Genomic DNA, 25205 nt, shown 5'->3' on the forward strand with positions numbered 1-25205 from the left:
TCCAAACTGGCTTAAGGAGCAGCCTTGCTTCCCAACTTGTTTATCAGAGCATAGAACAGTAAAAACGCTTCTTCCATCTCAGAGAACTGTAAATATATTTAGTTGTTTCTCCAGTCTCACCTGATTGCCAGTGTTGCCAAGAAAAAAAAAATCCTCAGCGGTCTTCACTAAAAAAATGTACCTATGCTCATATGGTTAGTAATCCTTCTGTGTGCGTGTGTGCTTGTGTGTGCATGCCTTTGAGTCAGTCTTGACTCCTGGTGACTTCCTGGACATGCCCTTGCAGTTTTCTTGGCAAGATTTTGGAATTGGTTTGCCATTGCCTCTGTCCTAGGGCTGAGAGAGAGAGACTGGCCCAAAATCGCCCAGCTGGCTTTGTGCCTAAGGCAGGACTGGAACTGATGGTCTCCCAGTTTCTAGCCTGATGCCTTAACGACTACACTCAACTGGCTCTCGATAATCCATATAGCAAGATTTATTTTTTAGGGATGGTTATGATAGCTTGTTTTCCCAGATTTCCCCGATGGCATTTATTAAATATTTATTTGATTTATATCCAACTTTTCTCATGAGCCTGAGATAGCATATACAGCATTCCCTCTTCCTGTACAAAATGAAGATGACTGGTCCAAAATCACCTAGTGAGTCTCCAAGTCTGAGGGTGGATTTGAACCTGGATTTCCTTGGTCCAGCACTTTAACTGTACATTATGCTATCTTTCCAGGCATAGATTTCAGTACATGTAGGCATGTGGCTATAATGAAACAGATTTACTTGAAAAGTTGTTAAAAGGGTGACTTGCTGGATAAAAGCTGCCAAGATGCACTGTGGCCAGTCCAAAGATCCTCTTAGCAGATACGTATCAGAACATGATAGGACTTAATGTCAAAATAAGGGAAGAGATTCTTAAAATGGTGGAGCACATATAGAAACAGGTGGCCACAGTGCACAGATATCAAAGTGAGCAATTTGTAAAGGAGGAACACTCCTCCTTTACAAGGTTTTTTTTAAGCTAAAATCTCTATAATTACAAAGGAGTGGATGGAGTAGAATCATCAGTTATCTCATCTGTATTGAATGCAAGTCAGTATTTGTCTATAAATTGCACAAATATGTGAATGTGCATTTTTTTTTCCTGTCTATCTAATCTACACTCATACCCACACCCATATCCTTCTGATGAACATTTTTTAGATATTAAAATGTATCACTTGAAAGCTCCATAACATCCTTGGAAGTCCAATCTTTTCTGCCAGAATTTTTTTTTGGGGGGGGAGGTGTCTGTGGTCTTCATATGCAACAAAATGAGGACAAGAGCATTTCAATATCTTTAATACCATCTGCACAAACTTTGGTTTACATATTTGAGGTTTCATTCATAACAACAAAAGAGAAGCCAAGAAAAGCAGCTGCTACGCCATGTACAGAATAGGTGGAGATCTGGCTCATTCTAAACTTACTGATATAAAATGTGCAGATCTAAATTTTTTGCAACCTGAGTAAGTGACTAGGATCATCTTGGTGTATGTGTATATAATTGTAGCTTTTGATTACTTGCCACATTAACACACAAATGCAAGTTTATCATCTGTTCCTTTAAATGGCATTCTCTGAATCAGAAGGTCTGCAAAGATCATGCTATAGCATCCATATTCTGGTTTAGAGACTGGTGAGTACCAAAGGCAACTTGCGTGGCTCACACTCTCAATAATTTTGTAGGGGGAGGGGGCACAAAACCTAATTTTCACCTTTGAAAAGTTCTGCATGAATATAAAAACCACAAATTAAGCAGATTAAGGATCTGGGTGGTCAATAGACCAGATTCAGTCAGGTCATTTTTATTCTTTCCAAGCTAATGGAAGGTTGGAAAGAAAATATGTAAAGGAGGTTTGGGATTCTGTCTGTCCATCTGTCCACAGGACAACACTCTGAAACTAAACAGGATATGATCAGATTTGGTGTGAGGGGGAGAAGCCAGTGAAAGAAACAAAATAATTTCTCGGGACCTCAGAAGTACACCCTCCCTGTAGTAGTGCCTGGCCTCTGGAATGAGGTTCTCCCAAGATTTGGATGGCCCCCACTCTGCTGTTGCTTAGAAGAGCCATGAAGAGTGAGAACCCTTGCTTTATCATGCTTGCCAACTTTTATCTTTATCTTTTATTGATTTGATTGTAATTTCTTTGAGTGTTATGAGCCCCCCAGAGTTGTTGAGAATTGGGCAGCATACAAATTTAACAAATTATTATTATTCCACTAACTAAATGACAGATGTTACCTAGGTATATGAGAAGCTTGAGACTTTATGTGATATCATTCATCCTTGGACATAAATGAGCTGGACAGCTATAGTAGGAATAAGCTCAGAAAGCAACATGTGGCCTACTACAAATTCCTTTTCTGCAGCCCCAAGAGCACCCTTGTCTAGAATTGCCAAAACTCAGTGACCCTTTTTGAGGTGGGAAAGCCATTATACCTTAAAATAATCTTCCATACTTTAAGAAAGAAGGAAAAAATAAAATCTTTAAAAACCCCAGGGGGGAAAAAATATCTGGCCCATCCACTTTGCACCACTGTCCTGCTCAATGTAGTCCTTGGGTCTCCCAAAAACCAATAAATGCAGTCCTTGGTCCCCAGAGGGTGCCATAAGGAGGGCAGGGGGGATGGCTTGCAACCCCCCCCCCCAGCATTGTTAGACTCCTTGCTCGTCTAGAAGCTTCCATGCATGAATTACCTTCCCATGCTCAGCAAGACCAGTGCATAGCAACTATGCAAAACCTGGAGACTCATTGTGTAACCCCTCCATGATTGTACAAAGTTATAAGTCTTGCTTCTCTCTTTGCTATGCTCTATTCCATTTTCTTTTGCCGCATCTCTCTCCTCGGTTACTTCCCCAAACCACGTGCATCTCCAGAACAGCAGCTTTTGTTATGAAGAGAGGACACAGATGCTTGACAATACTGAGGAAAAAGCAGAACAAGAACAAGAACAAGAAGGGATATGTTTTCCTTTGATAAATTGCGGTAGCCTGAGTTGATATTATAAACACAGACATTTGTTCAAAGTAGAGCTCACCCTCTGATATTTAACATGGGATCAAAGCATCCATAGCCCACCACAAATATTCTGGGCAACAGTCCCTTGCCAGAAGCATCTGGATTCCCCAAGAGAAGCTCCTGAAAGAGCTGAATGCTTAAAGGCAATATTATTTCACTCCTTTTTTCCCCCTCTTGAATTAGCTAGGTGTATATCTCTTGAAGGTTCCACTGAGGTATTCAGCAGCTGAAGTGAGAGAAGCTCTCAACTGATGTTCTTGCAGGTGTTGCTGTTTGCTAGCTATTGTCAGAACAGCACAAGTACAGAAAAAAAAAATCTTTTATTCATGGTGCAAGACAGCCAAGGGAACACCCACACTCCTCGTCAACTCTTTATTTAGAACAACGTGTATCATAGACACAGACAATGTGTGTCCATACACGTGCCAGAAAGGTTGCTGGAATTGTGCTGCTCCTCAGTGCAAAGTCCAAATCGAATGCAATTTGGGTAATTCAAGAGAGCTTTTTACTCATCCATGATAGGGTGGAAGGTTCTAATGTCCCACTGTGAATAAAAATGTACATTTGTGATGGTCTTGGCCTGATGTGCTATGTTGGAAATCTATGGATGGAAATATTTTAAAAATACAAAAATAGTAGGTAGCATGTCATATAGTGTGAAGAATGAACATTGAAAGATGTAAAATAAGTCTGCATAAGAGTGTGTTTCTGTCACTTAGTTATATGGAAATGAGATGGGTATGTCAGGAGAAACATAAAAGTAAGTTGAATGCAATGCAAATGGGATACTTAAGTTGTGGGAATGCTAAAACAAGAAAAGATGGGGTTAAGAATATAACACTGCTGAATTAGTGCAGATTGATTTTAAAAAGTCAGCAACTGTGGAGAGGAATTAAAAGGCAAGATGATGGAATAGGTATTGTAATGCTCCTAGAAAAGGGGTAGGGCTTCTATTGTGATATGACTTCCATCACTTTGTCTTTTTTGATACACACATCCTTTGTTCCTCAGCAGATATTGCTGGTGAATGTCCAATAGGAAAAAAGTACCCTGAAGTGGTTTGGTTGTACACAACAGGATGAAGGAGGACAATAAAAGAAGGAAAAACGAATTGGTTGAGAGGAAGAAGAAAACCCAGAATGTTATGATTGGATGGAGCTGATGACATCTTCGAAAAGAGAAAGGTGAAAATCTAAAGAATAAAGGGTAATAGATGAAAAGATATATGGATGTGGTAGAAGCAAGGATGTTTTACAAGAATTGATAAGTATGGAGAGATATAGTGAATGTTGTTGGTGTAAATTAGATTTAACTATACAGTATCCCCTTTTCATATCTCATGCCTTTAATTCCTTTGGCTTACCATTTCTTACTCCCTTTCTGTGCTTTGCAAAACATTGCTTACTCCTAAAAAAAAAGAGCATGATGGATATGCAATATGATCCCCATTTGTTCTCTCTCTATAACCAAGCCAGGACATCTTCTTTCATATTGATTACTCTCTTTTGTATTCAATCCAAATTCACTCAGAACCAATTCATTCTTCACTCTATCTCTTCTTTTGTAATAAACACTTCTTAAGTATCCCATTCTCACTGCATTCAACTTAATTTTATGTCTCTCCTAAGATACTCAACTCTCCCTTCTTTGTAACAAAGTGGGCAGAAGCAGGCTTTTATGAATAGCAGTTTTTGCTTTTTTGAACACATTCCTAGCAACATACTATCCACTACGTTTCTACAAACTTTTGCATGACTTATATTTCTTCATCCATTTCCCCATCTTTAATAAATGTTCCACCAAAGTATACAACTGTATCTACTTGCTCTAGTTTTGCACCATTAATGTAGAACTCCATAGTGCTTCCTGTATAATGCCACTGATAGATTCAGCTATTCTCTGCAAATCTTTGAGCTTCTCGACCAGCAATGCAGCTTTGTCTGCAAGTACACACATTCACATTTTCAGCTAAAACATCTTTAATGTAACCACAAGCATTCCTTATACATTATCAATAAATATGTTAAACTAGAGGTTCTCAGAGTAGGTGCTGAAACCTCCTAGTGAGTCACAAGAAACTTGGAGGGGTATCGCAGAATCTTCTTAAAGTTGAAAAAATTTGCACAGAAAAATGTAAGCACTGTCAAAACTCCAGTCCCAGGCAAGCCCACAGTAGACGTGTACAGGCAACATGGGGAGCAAATCCCAGAGCATATTTTGAGAGACAGCTAAGCCAATGGCTGTAGCCATCTATCAAAACCATTTGCCAATCACAGCAATTTTATTTATTATTTAGTTTTACTGATCAGGGCAGCTGGGTAAATTCATTTATCATTTTAGAGAATTGTAGTATTGCAGTGTTTGAGAAACCGTGTGTTAAAACAGCCAGGAGGCATTCTGAGGTTTATGTCTATTTCTATGTATGTGTGTATGGATTATGTAAACAATTCCTCATCTTTACCCCCACCTAATTCCTTCTGCAATAAATTATTCATATGAAGCTAAATTGTACTTCAAGTTTTCTCTGAATAAATTTTTACATATATGGAAATGATTGGTAGTAAAAGCCATGCTATTTTGAAGCAGATGGAGCCAGCCAAGTACTCTAAATATTATTTACATTTTCTATTTCTATAGAGTCAGAAGGAGACAGAGACTACCTGTTCATCCAGGTGAATATCCTGTATATTGAAACCCATTAGGCCAAGTGCTCTAGGGATAAGTGATCAACTACTATTTTAACCAGTAGTGCCCAGAGATTTCTTGCTTATGCTAAGTGGACTGGACTTCAGCTCCAGCATATTCTGTGGAAAGTTCATGTGCTGAACTATACAATATTCACCTTGGAAGCAAATTCATCCTTGAGCCTGTGGGGACTGACATTGATGGAGCTGTCCCAGACATCAGCTTGAGGTTCACAGATGCCTCCATCCACTGCATTGGCAAAAGTGTCTATGCAGAACAGAGGAAGAAGGCCAGGTAAATTTGTGCCAGAAATCTTGACCTCCCTGGAGCCAACAGGATGAATTAAACGGGAAACAATGGAGCAAAAAGGAGATGGAGGATGAAAGCCAATTACTTTGTTTCTAAGCAATGGGAGAGTCCCCTTTCAGGGCCCTGACCAAACTCCTAAGCTATCAAGGCCACTGCAGTGCATTTCCATGTCATGCCCACTGTAATGGGAAGTGACAGCTGATGAAAGCTTTTCTTCATGGCCTTCTGACACTGCTGTTCTATGTCGGCACATGTCAGGGTGAAGTGAGTCTAAACACAGAGAACAGCAAGCCTGGAGAATGTTTCACTGTCACTGGAAGTAGCTGGGGAGTGGCAGACACCATGCCCCCATTTTTCCAAGGGAGTTGGAATGATTGGGTATCAAACTGGCTTGAAAGGGACAATGAAGGCCTTTATATTCCTTCCACTAACATTGTGTGTGTTCTGTGTGAGTGCGCAGACTTCTGCTCTACAGCAAACCCAACTTCCCAGTTACCACAATATCATGTTTGCACTACATTGAAGATCAGTCACTGGAAATTTGTTTGTCAAGGAGGGTTTGAAGTGGTGAACATTTCCCACATGAGTTTAGTTGTGATTTACTTTCCTCAACACTTTGCCCAGCTAGTGGGGTTGAAAACTGTAATCTATCATTAAAAAAAGTAGAGTGAGCCACATAAACTGAATAAATAAATAACAGGAAGAGGAGGAGGGATCAGTTCTCTTCAACACTTCAGTTCAGGGCGTTTCATGGAGGTTCAGAACTGACACCCAGCCTCAACTGCACAATTTTGATTATTTAAGGGGTGAGTATTCATTACCAACTTTGAGCTAAATACTGACACAATGCTCATCTTTGAATCCTCTGTGTTCTGTTCTACTATTTTGCTTTGCAAAGTGCAAGTATATATTTATATTTTAAATTGAGCCTCACTCATCTCTGACAAATGACTCCTCTGACTCTAGTAAATTACTTAACATAATCCTGCATTGCTCTCATTTTGCACAGTTGTGGGTATATTCCTTAATAAATTCCCATATCCAATTGCAATGGTGGTCAGATGGACTAACACTGGAATCAGAGAATAAAGTGCACAGCTCCACAAGAACTCTGCTGATGCTCTTGCTGAAGCCTCCTTGGATACCTTCCTTAAATCTGAACAGATTATGATGCACTCTCATTTAGGTAAACTGCAGGTAACTAAACCACAAAGAACACACCCTGAATAAAGAATCAACACAGTGGTAAACTGCAAAGGAGAGGTGAACATACTGTAACAAAAAATACTGTACCAATCATGCCCTTTTATGCCGTCCTTCTATTCTGATGCATTTAACATTCTGCTTTGGTTCCCAATTTATTCCAAGTAGTCTTTTTTAGGAATAAAATCCATGTCCCCTCCTAACTGTCCTTCACTCCACAATCATACTTAGGCTTGGGGAAATGGCGTCCTGTCATCAGCTTTCTTCATTCAGTTTCTTGCAACACCTCCTCGCTGTCATGGTTTGACTCACAATTACAGTGTAAAGGAAGGTGGTTTATGGCTAGTGTTAATATGAAAATACTGTATGTTGCCGTATCTCGTTCAGAATTTGTAATTTTGGATTGGTACAACAGGAAACTTTTGATAATAAATGGTGAACATCTTCCTTACAGTTTATCATTTGATTAGCTAGTCAGAAAAAAACTTTGTGGGTTGACATGCAGGTCTTGGGTGTGAGGTTCAGCCTGGCAGGCTACAACTTGTGCAAACCAGCCCTAAGTTGTAAGCACAGATTCATGATATGGTACCTTCACAAAATCAATATACTGGGTGACCACAGGAATTCCAGCCATTTGTTTTTCATCCCTTGGTTTGCCAGTTGTATACAGAATCCCTGTTATGTGTGGCATATGGCTTTTCGGCATGGTGTATATGACTCTTTTTGAACACTGGCTAGTGATAGGCAAAGACAAAAATATATTCTGCAGAAGCAGAAAGCTGAACAGGACCAACAGCAAGAAAATATCTTCTTTACAGAGTGCAGAGTTAACTTATCAAATAAATTATGATGCCCCCCAACTTATATAGCATTAAAATAAGTTAAAACAAAATCATGGACAATAAGCCAATAAGAAGCAAGGGATGGCTACATATCACCTCTAGGATCAGAGATAATCTTTGAAAAGCTGTATGGAAAATGATGGACAGGTGGCATAATTTATCAGCATGCTTGTCTTCTGAGAGGTGGACATTGGAGGTGGGAGCTTCTTTGTGTCTTTTAAAGAAATGTCCACTTGGTCTCTTTTCCAGCTACATGAAAACTGGAACCTGTTATTGGAGACCTGCTTATTTCTTAACCAAACAGTGCATCACTTTTGTGGCTCCCAAAGACTCCAAAATAAGTGAAACTGATTTTTTTAAAACTTAAAAAAAAAAAAAATGGGGGTGGGGATATAAGGGTAAAATTGGTTGCGTGAAATATCCCTTGTATTCCTTAACTCCTCCAAACGTTAGAGAAACACCCCCCCTTTTTTTTAATATATAAAGGGACAAAATGGGTGCCATAAACCTTCAAAGGTTTAAAATACTCATTTCATCTCACAGGAATGCCTCCCCCATTGGTCTCAAATATGAAAAGCCAAGCATTCAGCCCTATTTTGATGACTTGCCTCTTTTACTTACAGGTAGTCCTCGCTTAACGACAGTAATTGGGACTGGCAACTGACATGGTCATAAAGTGAAAAATCATATGACTGTGCCAATTTACGACAGTAGTTCTGGTTGCCATTGTTAAGCAAATCCTGTGGGTCGTTAAGTGAGAACATCATGTGACTGTGACTTGCAATTTCCTGACAGCTTCCATATTGACATTGCTTGTGGGAAGCCAGCAGGGAAGGTCACAAATGGCATTTATGTGTCTTCAGGATGCTGCAACAATCGTAAATGCAGGCTGGTCACCAGGCACCGAAATCATGATCACATGACCACAGGGGTATTGCAATGGCTGCAACTTTGAGGACCAGTTGTAAGTCCCACTAGTTCAGTGCCTTCATAACTTTGAATGGTTGCTGAATGAATGGTTGTTAAGTGAGGACTGCCTATACTTTTCTTGTGTTAATAGATGAAAGGTTGCAGGGTTTATTCTTTATGAGCAAAGCCAGCTATAACCCTGAAAAAAAGAGTTAGAGTTCATTAGGTCTGCTACTAATAAAAAAAATTTGCAGGACATGGATGGGGGGGAGTAGAGGAATTCTGCTTTTACCAAGAATAAGACAAAAAATAAGAATAATAAATGTAAATTTAATAATGAAATAATAAAACAAATGACTCCACCACATTTTTATAGTGTGGCCATTGGCATACCAATCCCTTGTTCTTCCTTTTTCTAAACCTTGGGCTGTTGTGTGTTTTGAAGTAAATATAATTTCAGGACCAAATTAGGGAATGGTATGATAGCAGTTGGTATGACTGAAGCAAAACATTTTTTTCTGTCACAAATACATCCATTTCATCTTTTTCTTTTTCTCCCTCCCTCCTTTGTTTTTAACCTCCTCTTTTCTTTTGCTTTATTTTTTTTCACTCCAATTCTCTATCCCTGTTTTGCTCTTTTTCTTTCATGTAGGTACAGCATATACATATTTAAAATATTTATATAGCAAAACACACATGCAAACATATATGTTTAAAATATGCATATAGTGCCTGTCAAGCAATGCATCTTGAAACAGTGAAAACAGAGTAATAACGAAATAATAACAATCAACCAATGTGTAGAATAGGTTAAGCATACATTCATGAGCTTTCAAATGCAATTTTCAATATGTGCCTAGACAATAGCAAAGTTATTATATGTTTTGTTTCTAGAGGAAGAATATTTCAAAGAATGCAACAGAAAATGTACACTTGTTTATTTTTCCCCCATTCATGCTTCATCTCTACCTTTCCTTCTTTTCCCTTCTTCTCTCTTTCTCCTCTTTTCTGCCTTTCTGGAATAATATTTTCCTCTTCCTCCCATTTCTCTTTTAGCTGTTTCCCTTCTTTAACCCTGCATTTTATTTCCACTTCATAAAAATCAAAGCCTTGATATAAGCTTGCATTGTGTATGGTGGATTAACCTTTCCCTCCACTGTTACATTCCTTTCCCCAAACCCTTGCTCAGCAATTAAGTCTTAGAAAACATCATGTTTAAACTTAGTTTGGGGCCAGTGTGTGTATTTGGAATGCTGACAATGGTGATGCCACAAAATGTTTTGAATCTGAAACTTGTTCAGCTCAAAACACTGCATTTGAAGTTTGAAGTGCTCCATGTTGAGTTCAGAACAGCTGTTCTGACCATTCTGGAAGTATTCCAATGGCTCCATTTCACATTCAAAACACCTATTACAGACTTGAAACAGGGGTGCATGGAGCTCCAGATACTTCCAGAATGATCAGAATACTTCTGGTTAGGTCAGAACAACCCATTTTGAACTCCAAAAAGCTATTTCAAAAACTCAGACTGAAACATGCTATGCTCAAAATACTTTGCATTCAAAATTTGGCATACCTAGATTTTATAGCCTATCATTGGTGCTTTCAAAGAGTGGGGACCATGATGGGAATAGCCCATAAAAGCAAGCCACACATTCATTTTGATTCAGACTGATAAAGTTACTCTTGGTTAAAGATGTGCCAAACTATTCATGTACAAACCATTCTATACACAAAAGAACCGGTAGTTTGTGTCTGAACCCAAACAGGCATCTCTGACCCTGACAGGTATTGTTCTGGGTATTGAGCAGGGCAGAAGATTCAGAGGAAAAAGAACAGAAAAAAGATAAAGATATTGGTTGTTGCTGAGGGGAGGGAAGGAATGGGGAAGATTAAGGGAGTAGGCAAGATGCTAGCACATGCTGAGGTAGAAGGAAGTGGGGGAGAGAATATAACATGGATCAGCTTTGCTCCACTCACCTCATAAAATCACTCCAGGATCTCTTTAGGCTGGGTTTTGGCCCAAACCTGGAACAAAAAATAGTTCCAGGATTTGTTTCTTCCAAACCACAGCCATCCAGAATGGTTTGGCAGAGCTTTGGGAATAGTATGTGTTTGCTTTGGGTTAAAACAAAGCAAAACATGTTTTCTATTTTATTCACACCCATATTTCCTCAGATGTCTCTGGCTTCCCAATATGCTTTATATCACCTAGCTTAACTTTTTATTTTTATTTTCCTGAGCAAGTAAACACAATTCCAAGCCAAGACACTCCCATTTTTATTTTTTAAGAATGCCTATGTGGCTCATTTTGGAAACAAAGATAATGTGGGAGGCTGGCCTTTTATTTGGCAGCAGGCTAACTTCACATTATTACTTTATCTGAAAAGAATCTGTGAAGACATTTTAAAAATCAGATGAGGAAGGAAACTGCCCCAAGGAAGATGCCCACTGGCACATTGGTGTTCACAGATAGCACACTACCTGTCCCTGTCTGACTTCCAGGGTTTTTCCAGATTGAGAGGTGAAGACAAAAAGGAAACAGAAAAAGAGAAAGAGAGCTGCTGAATTGTTATGGACTAGGGCAGAAGAGATCCAGGTTCAGGTTTACCCTAACTGTGGAAGTAGACTGGATGACTCTGGACCACTAACATTCCCTCAACCCATGTTCTCCTGGGGAAAACTGGAGTGCTATTTATAATCCCTTGAACTCCTGGAAGAAAGGCAATATGTAAATCTAATGCACTGAAAAGGAAAAGAAGAAAAGAAAAGAGAAAAGCGGAATAGGGAGAGAGCTATAATTCTATTTTTCCCAACGGTGCAAACTGCACTGTGTTTTATGTTCTGCCCAACACAAACAGTTTTGGACGTGGAACTCTGTTCACAAATGTTATAATGCAGAAGCCATTGAAATATTGCTTGACCCCAGTAGTTTTGTTTGAAGCCCTCTAGCATCCATATGCATCAAACAGAACCCTAAAAGTATCACAAGACACTCTTTCCACAGATAACAGCTCCATATGCCAGACAATTTCTCCAACTATTTTTATTGACCTCATCAAACAGAGTTGCCATACTCTTTCTCCAAAAGAATCTTTACTGTGCTCCCATCTTCGTTCTCCTTTAAGAGCCTGGCTTTGGAGCCAGAAGCTACAAGCATCACAACTTTGCACTTTTATGGTGCAAGGGAAGTGCCAAGGGAAACAGATGGGGCTTTATGATAGCAAATTGCAAAGAAATAAAAAGGTAGAAGGGTAATTCAGGGATTACAAGGCTCAGGATTTTGGTAAGGCAGTTTGGGATTGTTGTACATCTTTCCCCCCTTTAATAATAATAAAAAAGGTAGGGGGATTGTTCCATTTCATTAAACTGCTACACTGCCAATGTTGAGAAATATGAAGTCTATAAAGAACTTTTGTTATTAAAAACAAAACAAAAAAAATCCCCTGCAGCCTGAAGAATCCTGAAGCTTTGGACAATGAAGACGTTTGCAACCAGGACTTCCAAGAGGAATTATGGTAGTGATAGGATCTTTCTTTCTTTCTTTCTTTCTTTCTTTCTTTCTTTCTTTCTTTCTTTCTTTCTTTCTTTCTTTCTTTCTTTCTTTCTTTCTTTCTTTCTTTCTTTCTTGTCTCTGCACCAGTGTTGACTCCCAGCAACTGCCCGGACAAGTCCCTGCAGTTTTCTTGACAAGATTTCAGAAGTGGTTTGCCACCGCCTGCTTCCTAGGGCTGAGAGAGAGTGACTGGACCAAAGTCACCCAACTGGTTTGGTGCCTAAGGTGGGACTAGAACTCATGGCCCCCCGGTTTCTAGCCTGATGCCTTAATCACTGCACCCAACTGGCTGTTTTTGGTCAGGACTAATATAATACTTCTGCACATCAGGCCATCTGTCAGTACCATCCATTGGGTTGCAGCAGATTCCCAGTGACCAAACTGTCAGTCTTCTTGGTAGTCAGGAGGCTGAAAGTGCAAAAGTAACCCTATTTTCCAGCTCCCATGTCAATAATTTCTCTTACATTTCTTTCTTCCCCATAGCAAGTCAGACTCTAGCTTTATGCCACACAGTATACAGGATAGGAGCTGTGGGCTGAGGATTGTTGCCACTCTGTTGTGTCTGGTTGCCACTCCTGGGCTCTTAGAATGATATGAGGAGCCTCTCATATCACTGGGGATCCTCACCTTTGCGTCTTCCTCCCTATCTGGCCACAGGGGAAAGCATGGCTTCCAGCTTTTATAAGGGCTTGGGGGGTAGTTTAGCAGGTGGCAATACTTAGCTGACCTTTGGCTTAGAAGCTAATCAGGATTGGGCCTGGTTTGTACTTGGATGGGAGAAAATCAGGACATTCCAGGGTTTTATACTACTCGAAGAAATTGGAAAATATTCTAAAAGACAACAGTTGGAAACTACCTCAGGTGTTGCAGAGAAAATAGCATGGCTGTCTCCATATACCCAGAGCTGAGCTTGACTTAAGGGTTTCTGTCTTCTTTTTTAAAATGATTGATTTTCTCTTTCTACCAGCTTAAGAAGCCCCAGGTATCTTTATCGTTCATGCAAAACTACATACAAACTAAAGAAAGGAGGTTTTGCTTCAATCAGAACATTTAAAAAAAAAAAAAACCTCTGCTAGCTTAGAACTCATCTTGTTTCTTTCAAAAGATGGGCGGGGGAGAAATTTAATAAATAAATAAATAAAAATTCCTTTTTAGTAATGTTTTTAAATTGATGTTTTATGTATTTATATATATTATGGTTTTAATGTTTTGTGTGAGTCGCCCAGAGTTCCCCCATTGGGGGGAGATGGGCAGGGGAGAAATTTAATAGATAAATAAATAAAAATTTTAAAAAACTATCAACTAGGCAGGGGCATCACCATGTAAAAACAAAGGGGGGGGGGTTATTATTATATTTTTCTGAAGTTTTAGAATTACAGAGTTAAAAGTCAGAAATGAAAAAGAAGATGAAAAATACAAATTATAGGAAAAAGGAAAAGAAAACGTGAGATAAAGTAAAGGAAAAGAAAAAAGGCATGAAAAATAGATAGCTTCCAATCTATCTCTGGTCTTGAGAATAATAAGAGTATCATAGGTGCTAGTTTTTAATGCATTAAATAGGAATAATTGGGGGGGGGGGTTGATGGCATAGTTGCAGCCACCATATTGACTTTCTGACCTTACCCAGTGGATGCCCTTGCATCAGGGGCTTTGCTGCTTGCATGGCTTCAGCCCAAGACTAAATGGCAACGGGAAATTGCAGATATGGGCATGCACATCCTTGGAACCCCATATTATGTGTCAAAATAGAGAGCAGATCCATTTGCTTCAACTGCTTAAATGGTATGTGCTTTCAGATGCATCTGCAAATGTGCATTCCTTTTCCATATGAGGATAAGTATTTGAATAAACAGTCAGTTCTATATGTCATTGAAAACAAAGTATGAATTGAACAAAGATAGGGGTTTTAGATCTGCACCTTTGATATGGATTGTAAATCCAAATCTAGGGAATATTGTTTCTGTGTAAAAGTGTAAAAGAAAGAAGGAAGGATATCTTAACCAAGAAAGTAGGAAAAAATATACCCTGAAGATAGATTAGCAAGTGATTCATTCAGATAGTTCAAGAAATATGGAGAGTGCTTTCACTTCAATCATTCTTATGGCTCTCAGATCTGGGCTACAAAAATCTGGATGACCATAAGAAGACAGCAAAGAGATTTAGGAAACTCTCTTTGTAGCCATCTAGTGGCTGCCTGGAGTTTTGCAGCCCAGCTGCCATGGCTAATGAATTTGAACCCAATCAGAAGCTGTAGGAAAGCAAAAAAGGTGGGGTGGAATGGGGTGCATTACAAGTGACCTAATAATATCTTTTATGGATAAAGAGATCATAGGAAACAGTGAGTCATGTGGGGCACCAACATCTCTGGTACCTGGAGAAGCCCAGGCAGACATACTGTAGTTGCTGCTTTTGTGCTACCTTTTCACTTTTGTGTATAACATTTCTTTCATCTCATCCTCCTCCAGTTTTCTTCTCATCGTTCTTCTGCAGCTAAGCACTTGATCTTCAGTGTGTATTAACTTGCTGTTCAAATTCTGTTACCAATAAATGTGTAAATGAAGTCAGAACACCATCTACCCATTTCATTCAGTTATGCCAAAAAAAAAAAAAGTTTAAGTGGTTTCCTTAAAAATAAAATAAATAAAGAACTTTGTTACAGACACCCACAAAGTGTTGGTTCTCTCCTCAGGGGCTCCATAATGTCTATGTTCCCAGCTTTTATTTATTTTTTAAATTATTCTCTAGTTCTTCAAAAAACTGAAATATGAGGTAATATGTGTAGTCACTTTTCTTCCTCTATTGTAACAAGCCTTTACGTCTTTTTGGAAAAAGTTTAATCAGGGAACATATGCTCCCAGCAGTGATGGAACATATATGCTGTCTGGAGAAAGAAGCACCTGATTATTACTTTTAATTCTTCCATGCCCAGAAATAAGTTCTCTGCATCTCTTCCTCAGACTCCATAGTCTGAGAAATACATGCCTGCAAATTTCATCAAATTACGTTTTTAAAAAAATTAAATGCCTGTTAACTTAAAATGGATTGTGTATGTTTGAAATATAGTCTAAAGTCTTTCAGTTAGAATCTGGTCACGTATTATCTAGGAGGAATGCTGTGCTCTCATAATTAACTCTGGATAGCTCAATCACTTGAGCTAGGAATAAATGTAAAAAATTCTATTAAATGGTATGATTTTAACATTATATTTGGAAGTCCAGGAGTGTATTTTCATAGAATTTAATTCCTGTGTATCTGCATACAGATAAACAGACATCTCGTTTTATTTGACTACACAGACAACTGGACCTCCTGCTGCCAAGCCATTCAGTGGAATTCTTGTTGGAAAATTTCCGAAGGATGATCATCTGCTTTCCCAGGCAACAAGGACTGTGGCTTATGGGGGAGAATGTGCTTTGCAAGCAGAACATTTTATATAAGACTCCCCAGAGAGCTGTTGCCAGTCACAGTTGACAATATTAGGCTAAAAGGACCAGGCTCAATGTTCTGATACCATAGGGCAGCTTCTTGGGTTTCATTAGATTTGTAGATCTGTTACTTATTCTAGACACTTGGGCATATCTGCACCCTGAATCCTAGCCATCTCCTGACATCTTGGTTCATGATTCTAGGACAAGTCATTCATGTCTTTTTTATGGCACATTTAGACAAGACTGTAAAAGAACATTTCTCTAGCAAATAAAAAATGTATGCACAAAACTATGGGGGAAAATGTTACTACTGTATGTTGCTTTGCTTGATTTGTCAGAAAGCATAGCTGGGTGATTAACTCAGTCTTTGGAGTGCAAAATGTTTATCATACTTTTTCTCCCAGTTCCTGAATGAGAATGAGAGAGTCTATGATCAGAAAAACTGTCCATGTTAAACAAAGCAATGAATTCCTTATTTGCAAAATTGCCTATGGGGTCTTTGTAGGACCTAGAGGCAATTTTAGAAATCAAGGTGATGTTTCAAGTGGCCTTTTGACACTGCAGTAGGCTAGCTTCTGACTTATCTCTTTTTGTAAATTAGAATACTCTTAAAAAATTTTAAAAGGTTGGGTGTAGAGTGGGTCAGCCATTAGATCATTGTTCCCAGACCCATTGGTGCTGATGGACTCATGGGTCCATGCTCTTTTTACCATTCACATATTAAAAACGGTGGCAGGAAACTTGATTTAAACTATTACCTATATGAAATAGCTCTGATGTGCTGCATGTTTCTTCCCATCTCTTTGTTTCTAAGCCAAAAATACAGCAAAGTTTCTTTGTACCCGTAAACTTTATTAAAATATGTGCTTCTTCAGTCTTAAGTTAAATTTAAAAAGTATTTTGACTCTTACAGAAATAGCATCAGAGTGAGGAAATGAGAGGATTACAATGCAAAGAAATAACATAAAATAGCACATACAAAGGAAAGAAATTCCCCCTGCCCCATTAATAAAAAAAGGCATGGATCTCTCTCTTGGCAGGCTTTAGATAGTTTACCCTACATGGTGTATCTTGTATGCTGGAAAGAAAAGGAGAGATAAAGCAATAACTATCTAAAATAAATAAACTTCATATGGTATGAAGGAAAAGGAGCCATAAAATTCACAAAATATAAAATGATGCTGCATCTATTTGCATTTATTGTATCAGTTATTCTGAAGAGTATGAAATTCATTCATCAGGCCTCTTGACAACCTGACTTGAAATTTTATTGAGTAACAAACTTGTGAGTTTATTGTATATCCTGCTAGGGCAAAAAGTAACAATCTTGGAGTAATGTTGAAAAGCTGCATCCTTTAGCTTTTCAGCAAGGAAATTGTAGGTTTACATTCAGAGAAAAAGACATTGCAAACTCCAGGTAGTGGAGCAAGGCCCTGATTCAGCCATTACAGAAAAAAGCAACAATATAGTATTTTGCAACGTACAAATCAGTACTTATCTTTAAGTGGTCTGATATGATATTGTTTTAGATAAAGATGACCCTCCAGGCATAAATGTTGGTGAGTAGATGGATGTATTCCCTTTGAGAACATTTTCTGATTCTCCCATTGCTCCAAGAACTGAACATCACAATTTTATAAAATACATCTTCCCATTTTAGAACATTTCAGCTCCCTGTCATCTCTAGAGAAGAGAACATTGCTCCAAGATAGCTCCATCAAAGAATTCATGTTTTCATCTGGAAACCTTCACCCAGATCCAAGGAGATTAGAGAGAGGAAATAAACTCACAAGATTTATTCAGTTATTACAAAACTGATCCACCTCAGACTCGACAAGGACAACAGGGATTCATTTGCTGTAAGATACAGTTACTGACTCTTATATGGTAAAGCCCTATGTTCCATTGACACTAAATTATTTTGCTGGAATATACTATGCAACTATGAGAGCTAAACATGCTCACTTGATACACGTCACTTTGAGTTTTTAACAAAACTGAGATACACTTGAAAAAGACAACTTAGGCCAAGCTAGATGATGTGGAGTGCCAGTTTGTCCTTTGCTTTCAGAATGTGGTACATGTTACTTTAATAATCAATGAATGAATGGTCTAATATGCACATTACCTCTCTGCAGCTGGTTATTCCATCAACTTTTAAGCCTTTCTAGTTCCAACTATGAGGTGAAAGAAAACAGCCTGGAGCAATAGACCAGTGAGAAATAAGGTGTTGGAGATGGGAATATGTAGTGTGTTTCTTTAGAATTTACCAGTAAAGTGATAGAAATGGAATAAGACATGTATCAGCCACTGTCACTTCTAGCTTGGCCTTAAAAGTGCAACTATGAATTTGACAGAAATATTGAAAGATGCATTCTATGTAGAATGATACAATGGTACAAATATTCACAGAGACAGTGAGACACTTAGTAATTCTAAATCTGTAATTACTGTAGATTGTCATGTCAGCAAACAATTGTCTAGGATTTGGTACAGAAGTGCCAGACCAATTGCAAACTCGTGCTATTACTCTTGCGGTGTAAACTGTATTTTTTTTATAAATTGCCAACCTGTGCTACCTTATTAAGGACAAGCTGTCATCCCTCCGATGCAGAGATGACTAAGAACAATTGGTCCAAACAATCGCCAATATCATTACCTGTTAGCAAGTCAGAAAGTGACATAGACATAAAAGTTTATGAAAGGTTTCCTGTTTTGTTTCTGATTTTAGTTGAGAATAATTTCATTGATCCAGTTTTTTGGGGTGGGGAGGGGAACAGAGAGATGAACCGTATTTCAAACAGCACTGTGGTTCCCAGTGCTCTGAACAGTTGCAGTGTGGCATCCATTCTAGGGCACTTGGAAGTTTGAGCTTAAAAAGTGCAACATAATAGAGGCCGTGCCCATACTGCTGCTGCAGCTATTTTGCCTTTTAGAGTCATAGGCACAATAGCTGTTCCAGTAGGTGATAACCATATTTGGGATGAATCATGAACTCATAAATACCTAAGACAAAAAAGCTGGAGGTATTCCAAATGACTTCCTAGCTGTTTTCCCTTCTTTGTTGGGGTAGTTATAAAATATTTACTCAGAAGTTTTATGGCACAAGACACGTTCAGAAAAGGGTTAGAGTTGGGACATTCTGAGCTGAGAGAGAAAGCTATCTTGATTGGTTGGAGGTAGTGACTGATGACCCCACGACCTCTTGAGCTGAAATGGGAGAGATGACAGGGAAAATGACTTGGCTTTCTTTTTCCTACTGTTGACTCATCAACTCAGCCCATCTGTCACTGGACTGTGGGCAGGGAAATCTGAGCCAATATAAGGCTTTATGGAGACAACAGGTGGGTGAGTCAGGGGTGGACGAATAAGGCTTTGAAATGCCTTTCAAATTATAATGAAGATATTTTATCTTAATTAGTTTGGATATTGGATCTTCTTTGAGAAAACATCTAGATTTGGGGTCACGTGTTTGGACAAGGCCTCACACCACTCTTCAGTAAATGCCTAATGACCCGATCCCAAGGGTGTAGATTAGCTTTAGTAACACAAACAGAGAAGTATTGTTACTCAGTAGGAAATTAGAATGTGTTAGTAGAGCTAAAAAGTTATCTGCTGTTCCTCGTAGCTTTGGACGAAATCTGGTTTCATGCCAGATGCTACTGTTCTAATGTCCTTATTAAGTCAGGTGGGGATCAGGTGCATAAACAATTTTGTAATGCATACAAGAATTGAAATGTTTAGTGATTTTATTTTTCACAATGAAACTCTTTCCTCTCATAATAAACCTGTTCTGAGCCACTTTAGCAATGCAGAAGTCTAAATCTAGCTCATATGAGTTGACAAAGTAGAACAGGTCAAACTGGAAAAATGTCTTGAATCCTGATTATGTTGGTTACCAACCTGACCAACTAAAGCTATTAAAAAAAAAAAAATCTGGGCACTGATACTAGAATCCACAGACTGAGGCACCAAATTATTTTATAAAAACTCCAAAAATAACATATGGAAAATAAATGTCTGTCTCTGTGAGGTCTCATAGTCAATAGTCCTATCCATAACCTAAGTGGCAGTCTTCTGGATTTGTGAAACTGGATACCATAAATCCTGAACAACAGAGCAAGTAAATAAATGTTTGCATTAAAACAAAAATATTAATTGGAATCACTAGACTTTAGCACAAATATTAGATTTCCATCTCTATTGATATGTACAAAAATATATTTTTTCCCTTTTAATATGTTTAAATTACTATTTTTCCAGCCTTAATCCCAGCCGAAGTCATGGCCAGTCATCTGGTAGAACTTCATGTTGAACGGCCGATAAAATTCTCGCAGCCTCTGCACTACTTTCTGGTCAATGTTGGGGTGGGTCCTTCCCTTCGTTTTACCCAGGCAGTGGGGCTTGCTGCTGCCTTCGGCCTTTTTCAGGCATGGGAACCCCTTGGTTTTGTTGAAGTAGAAATGTTTGTCTGTGATGATCCTCTTGAGGCCCAGAAAGTCCTGGACCCGGCCCAACTCGCCTGCTGGATCACTGATCAGTCTCTCCCCACTGACAAAAAGGATTTGCCCAAGGGGGAAGTACAGGAGCCAATTTTCCAGGTGCTTGGCATAAATACCAATCTGGATGGCACTCCAGGAGGTATCGATCAGGCCCGTAGTCCTGTTTTTGAAGGTCAGGCTCTCAAAGTTGGGGATGTCTGGCTTCTTGGAAAGGGTTTGCGTGTAGTCAGAAATGGCTCGGGTGACTGGGTCTCTCACCACCACGATGAGCTTGGTGTCCTTCGACATAGAGGAGATGCGAGCTGGTGCTTCCTTAGTGACAAAGTAGCTGGGAGTCTTCTCCATGGTGATCTGGCCATCAAGAGTTCTGGGCATCAAATCCCTTATGCAAAACAGAAGAGAGAAATTACATTTGCAGACATTTGCACATGCCTATCTTCAGCTCAATCACAGAAAATAATGGAATTCATGTATGGGATCTCAGCTATGGGGCAGATTTTGAAACATTTGAGCATCAGTTTTTTAATGGATAAGGTGTATTTTGAGTTGAGATCAATTCCTAAAGCCTGGTATATTCTAATGGTCTCCCAAGTCTGATTTCACTTAGCTTTTTGAAACCAACCAAAGTTGGTGAGAGATACAATTTCTTATAAACAAATACTGTATCAGACAGGATAACTCATGGAAGTTGGAACCCCATTTATAGAATCCTCGTTTATTCTATAACATAGAAACATTGGTAAAGGGCAGACCAGTTCATGTCTAGTGTAGATTGGGCGAGGATCAGGAATACTGAATGACTTCTATAACTGAATGGGGATTTGAGAATCGCTTTTCATATCCAAATTCAGCACTCAGATAACTTCACCACATTGGTTATTTTACAAATGTGTAGCAAGTAGGTGGGAGGACTTTTTCAGAGTTTTGAAACAGTCAAAATTATTTCTGGAAAATGGTGCACGTGGAAATTATTCTAGTATGAGAGTCTCATGAGCTATTCTTTCCTATGTTTACTGTTCAGTTATACAGCATTTTATCAAAAAGTCCCATTAGATTTCCAAACCACGTCATTCTAATATGTGATTATACAGGCAATGTCTTCATCTCACCATGCTCTCCAGTCTAGTCTTACTTTCTTAAGCACATGAGGCTAAGCATTGCTAGGATCATCTATTTAAGAGAAAGATCTGCAACCTTCACCTGTTAAAAATGATACTGACCAAAAAAAAAAAAAAAGTCTGCCAAAATTCAGCTCCCCCAAATGAAAGATTTCCCCAGAAAATTGACAATAAGGTCAGATGCAGACATGTTGAACATTATGTGCTCTTATGAATAAGAACCATTTATCCAAGCAAATACCAAAGAATGGTTGTGTTTACAACTGGATTTACTTGGAGAATGAACCTTCTAGGTGGCATTTTGGCAACACAATGATCTTCACACTGTGAAGAAATGAATATTCAGTCTGTTGGCAGGCTGAAACCACTGACTGCATATCGTTGAGATCCACTAGGAATGTTGTGCCACAACCCTGGAGAGATTGACTAATGACCTAGGCATCTTCCATAGACTGTAAGACTATATGGATTGGTGGCATCTGGACTTAATTGAAAAAAAAATGCCACTAAAAATTATCAGAGCTACATAAATATTTGGGCAAGAATAATTTTGAAATGCCTTTTGCTCAGATAAATGGGCGTTTGTTATTTTAATGTTAGTAGGTCAGTGGAGGATGCGTTGGCTTAATTACTTATTTGAGGAAGACAACTCCTCTAAAAGGGAGTATCTTTTGTATTGTTGGCATATGGTGCCAGAGGAATTATCTAGAATGCATAAAAACACTTCAAATGTATGTTGGAAATGTGAACAATATGACGGGACATTTTATCATGGACACGTAAAAAAGCTAAAAAAAAAAAAATTCAAATACATACTTTGATACAGAGGATTTTAAAGATCAATATTCAATTGAAGCCAAATTGAACTTTCCTTTTAAGACTAATTGATAAATAGTTAGAAAAAGGCCATGGAAGATTATTTCAATATACAGTTACTGTGGTGAGATTATTATATGCACAGCGATGGAAAGATTCAACACTACCCACTATGGAGGAATGGTTGGTGAAATTGATAGATCTTGCTGAGATGGATAAATTAACTTCTTTGATTAGAGAAAAGACACTATCCACATTGATTAGTGGCTGGAATCCTCTTATGGACTTTTTGTGTAAAAATGAAAAAATGAACTTGTTATTTATGGCTTTGATGATTAGACAGGATAGATTATAGAAAGAAAAATATTATGATGTAACTTTAAAGAGAGATATAATTGTACTTATAACTGCTGTGAAGAATATCGGAAGCCACTTCTTTGTATCTTTTTTTCTTTCTTTTGTATTTTTTTAACTTTTTTTCGTTTCTTGCACTTTTTTATTTCTCTTTGCTTTCTTTCTTCTTTTTTCTTCCTTACTTTATATTAGTATGTATTAGTTTTTAATCTTTTTTAAAGTTTCAATAAAAATCATATAAAAAAATAAAAGGGGGTGACTTTTCAGCTGTATCTACCAATTTAGTATTCAGTCTTAAAACCCACGTTCACTTGGCTATTCAAGTCTCAAGGGTCATGTTTCAGCTGAAGCTTGGAATATTGAAGCTTGCAGTTAAAAAGTAGACTAATGCCCCTAGAGCATCCCCTATTTGACAAAAGTCTGTCCTACAGACACTACTTTCAAACAATGTAGGAACATATCCTGTGTGGATTTGAGCTGCAGCACCAGTGGAGCTATCTAGCCTTATTTAACTTGTATGTTGAATGGGTTTATACATAATTACATTACATATAGCTTTCATTGAGCCCTCGGTTGATCAGGTATTGAGCACCAAAGGTGTTCTTTAAATAGTTAGATGCGAGAGTTGAAGGCATCTGAAGCTTCTACATGAGAATGTAGGGAACCATGGAAATGACCTTGGACAAACTATCCAGAATCCATTAAACAGGTGCATAAGCATGCTTTGGGCCCAGAGCAAAGAGAAAGTATTAGAAACAGACTCAGACTGGCTCTCCCCCTGAGTCCCTGGGGTATAAGAGGGAAGGAAGGGAAAACACAGACTATAATTATTCTGTTACTATATTTTTCTCAATAAAGTATAATACTAGTTTTCTTGTGAAGTCTATTTCTTGATTTGGACAGCCTTGTAGGGCTGACAGAGAATCAGTAAAAGCTTTGAGATGGTCCATCAATCACATCCAATTGACTTGATTTACTGACCTGGCACTAACAAGATGTTGAATGATTACTTGAGCATCTTCATTCCACAAAGATGGGCTTCATGGAAATAGCAAATACATGTATCTTCCCTATAGGTTACTTATGTTTTCCAGGGCATACAGTATGTACAGCTTAGTTCCAAAATGAGTATTGGCCAAGGACATGCATTCAGGAAGATGGCTGTAGTATATACACAGCTGCATACAATATGATAGCTCCACTTAACCTAACCCCTTTAATTCCTCTCAACCATGCTGGGGAGTTTCTGTTTGTCTGTTGTTTTGCAATGGCTGATGGCAATTTACTGAATGGACAAATGTGTCTAGAATGATATAGACTTTGGATGTCAGCTGAGGAAGAAAAGAGCAGCAGTGGGCAAGCTTGTAAACAGCACAGATTTAGTTTCCATGTGGATGCCCTTGGGCATAGTGAACAAAGAGTGCCATATCATAGCATACTGGTGTAGCAGATCCAATTCTGAGTGCATTCACGAATAGACATAGTCATCTATTTTTATCTTTGGCTGCCTTACCCTTAACCTGGCCATAGCTCTCAGAGGGTGTTCTGGCCGTTAAATATTTGCCAGAATAACAATGAGAAAAAAATGGATGCCAAAACTCCAAACACACACATACACACACACACACACACACACACAAACACACACACACACAAGCCTGGTACAAGGCCCAGCCTTCAGAATGACACTCAGTTCTCTGTTCAAGTTGCCAAGTTCCAACAGCTAAGGTCTCATTGTAGAAACAAAATAACCTATGTATACAAACCACACCGTACTTTCAGATATTAATTTCTACAGTTTTGTTGGTTAAAGAGGTGATGCTTATGGAGTATATGCAGATGGCCTGTCGCTATCAATCCAAAAAAGTTCCATGGTGAGCCCCAGGGATATGCATTCAGATTAGAAACGGGAACAGAGAAAGTCTGTTGGTTCTCATTCACAGCTAACACACTAATGATCTGGATCACAATCATCCTTTAGTTTTCACATTACTCTGGAAATCAATATCTATGGGTGCATCTGGTGTCAACCACAGCATATTGAAGATTGTGACTTGGAATATTAGAAGAATGAATTTAAAAGACAAGAAATTAATGAAAGAAAAATAGATCAGTTATGTGTCTGTGAAACAATGTCAACTAGGTTGCTGCAGGTGCGTATGAAAATACAAATCCATAGGCTGGTGATCGTTGCATGTTAAGCTGCAATGATTGATGATAATGGATGAATCAAATATGAGTTTGGTGGAAAACTGTGCAACATTCTGAAAATATGTAATCCAGGGGAAATTATTCTGTTCGATGACATGAATAGCTGGATAGGAATGAGATGTTAGGAATGGAGCTGGCATAGCATAGACTTCTTCCCAAATTAGTGAGAACATTACATCAACAAATCTGCACTGTAGGGCTAAATATCTGTTAATCTGG

At 38.5% G+C, this 25205-nt stretch overlaps 1 protein-coding gene across 1 annotated transcript in view; it reads right to left on the bottom strand.

The window, feature by feature from the left end:
* Positions 1 to 17318: 17318 nt before the first annotated feature.
* Positions 17319 to 25205, bottom strand: part of LOC103056913 (heparan sulfate glucosamine 3-O-sulfotransferase 3A1) — an 89049-nt gene continuing 81162 nt past the window's right edge. The window contains exon 2 of the mRNA XM_088133459.1: positions 17319 to 20869. Coding sequence (XP_087989585.1) covers positions 20251 to 20869 — 619 coding nt within the window. The 3' untranslated portion in view covers positions 17319 to 20250. The remainder of the gene's footprint in view (positions 20870 to 25205) is intronic.

Source organism: Python bivittatus, unplaced genomic scaffold, assembly GCF_059951505.1.
Source record: "Python bivittatus isolate LINGU-HERP-01145 unplaced genomic scaffold, Pbiv_v1 ctg000080_np1212, whole genome shotgun sequence".
Classification (NCBI taxonomy): domain Eukaryota; kingdom Metazoa; phylum Chordata; class Lepidosauria; order Squamata; family Pythonidae; genus Python; species Python bivittatus.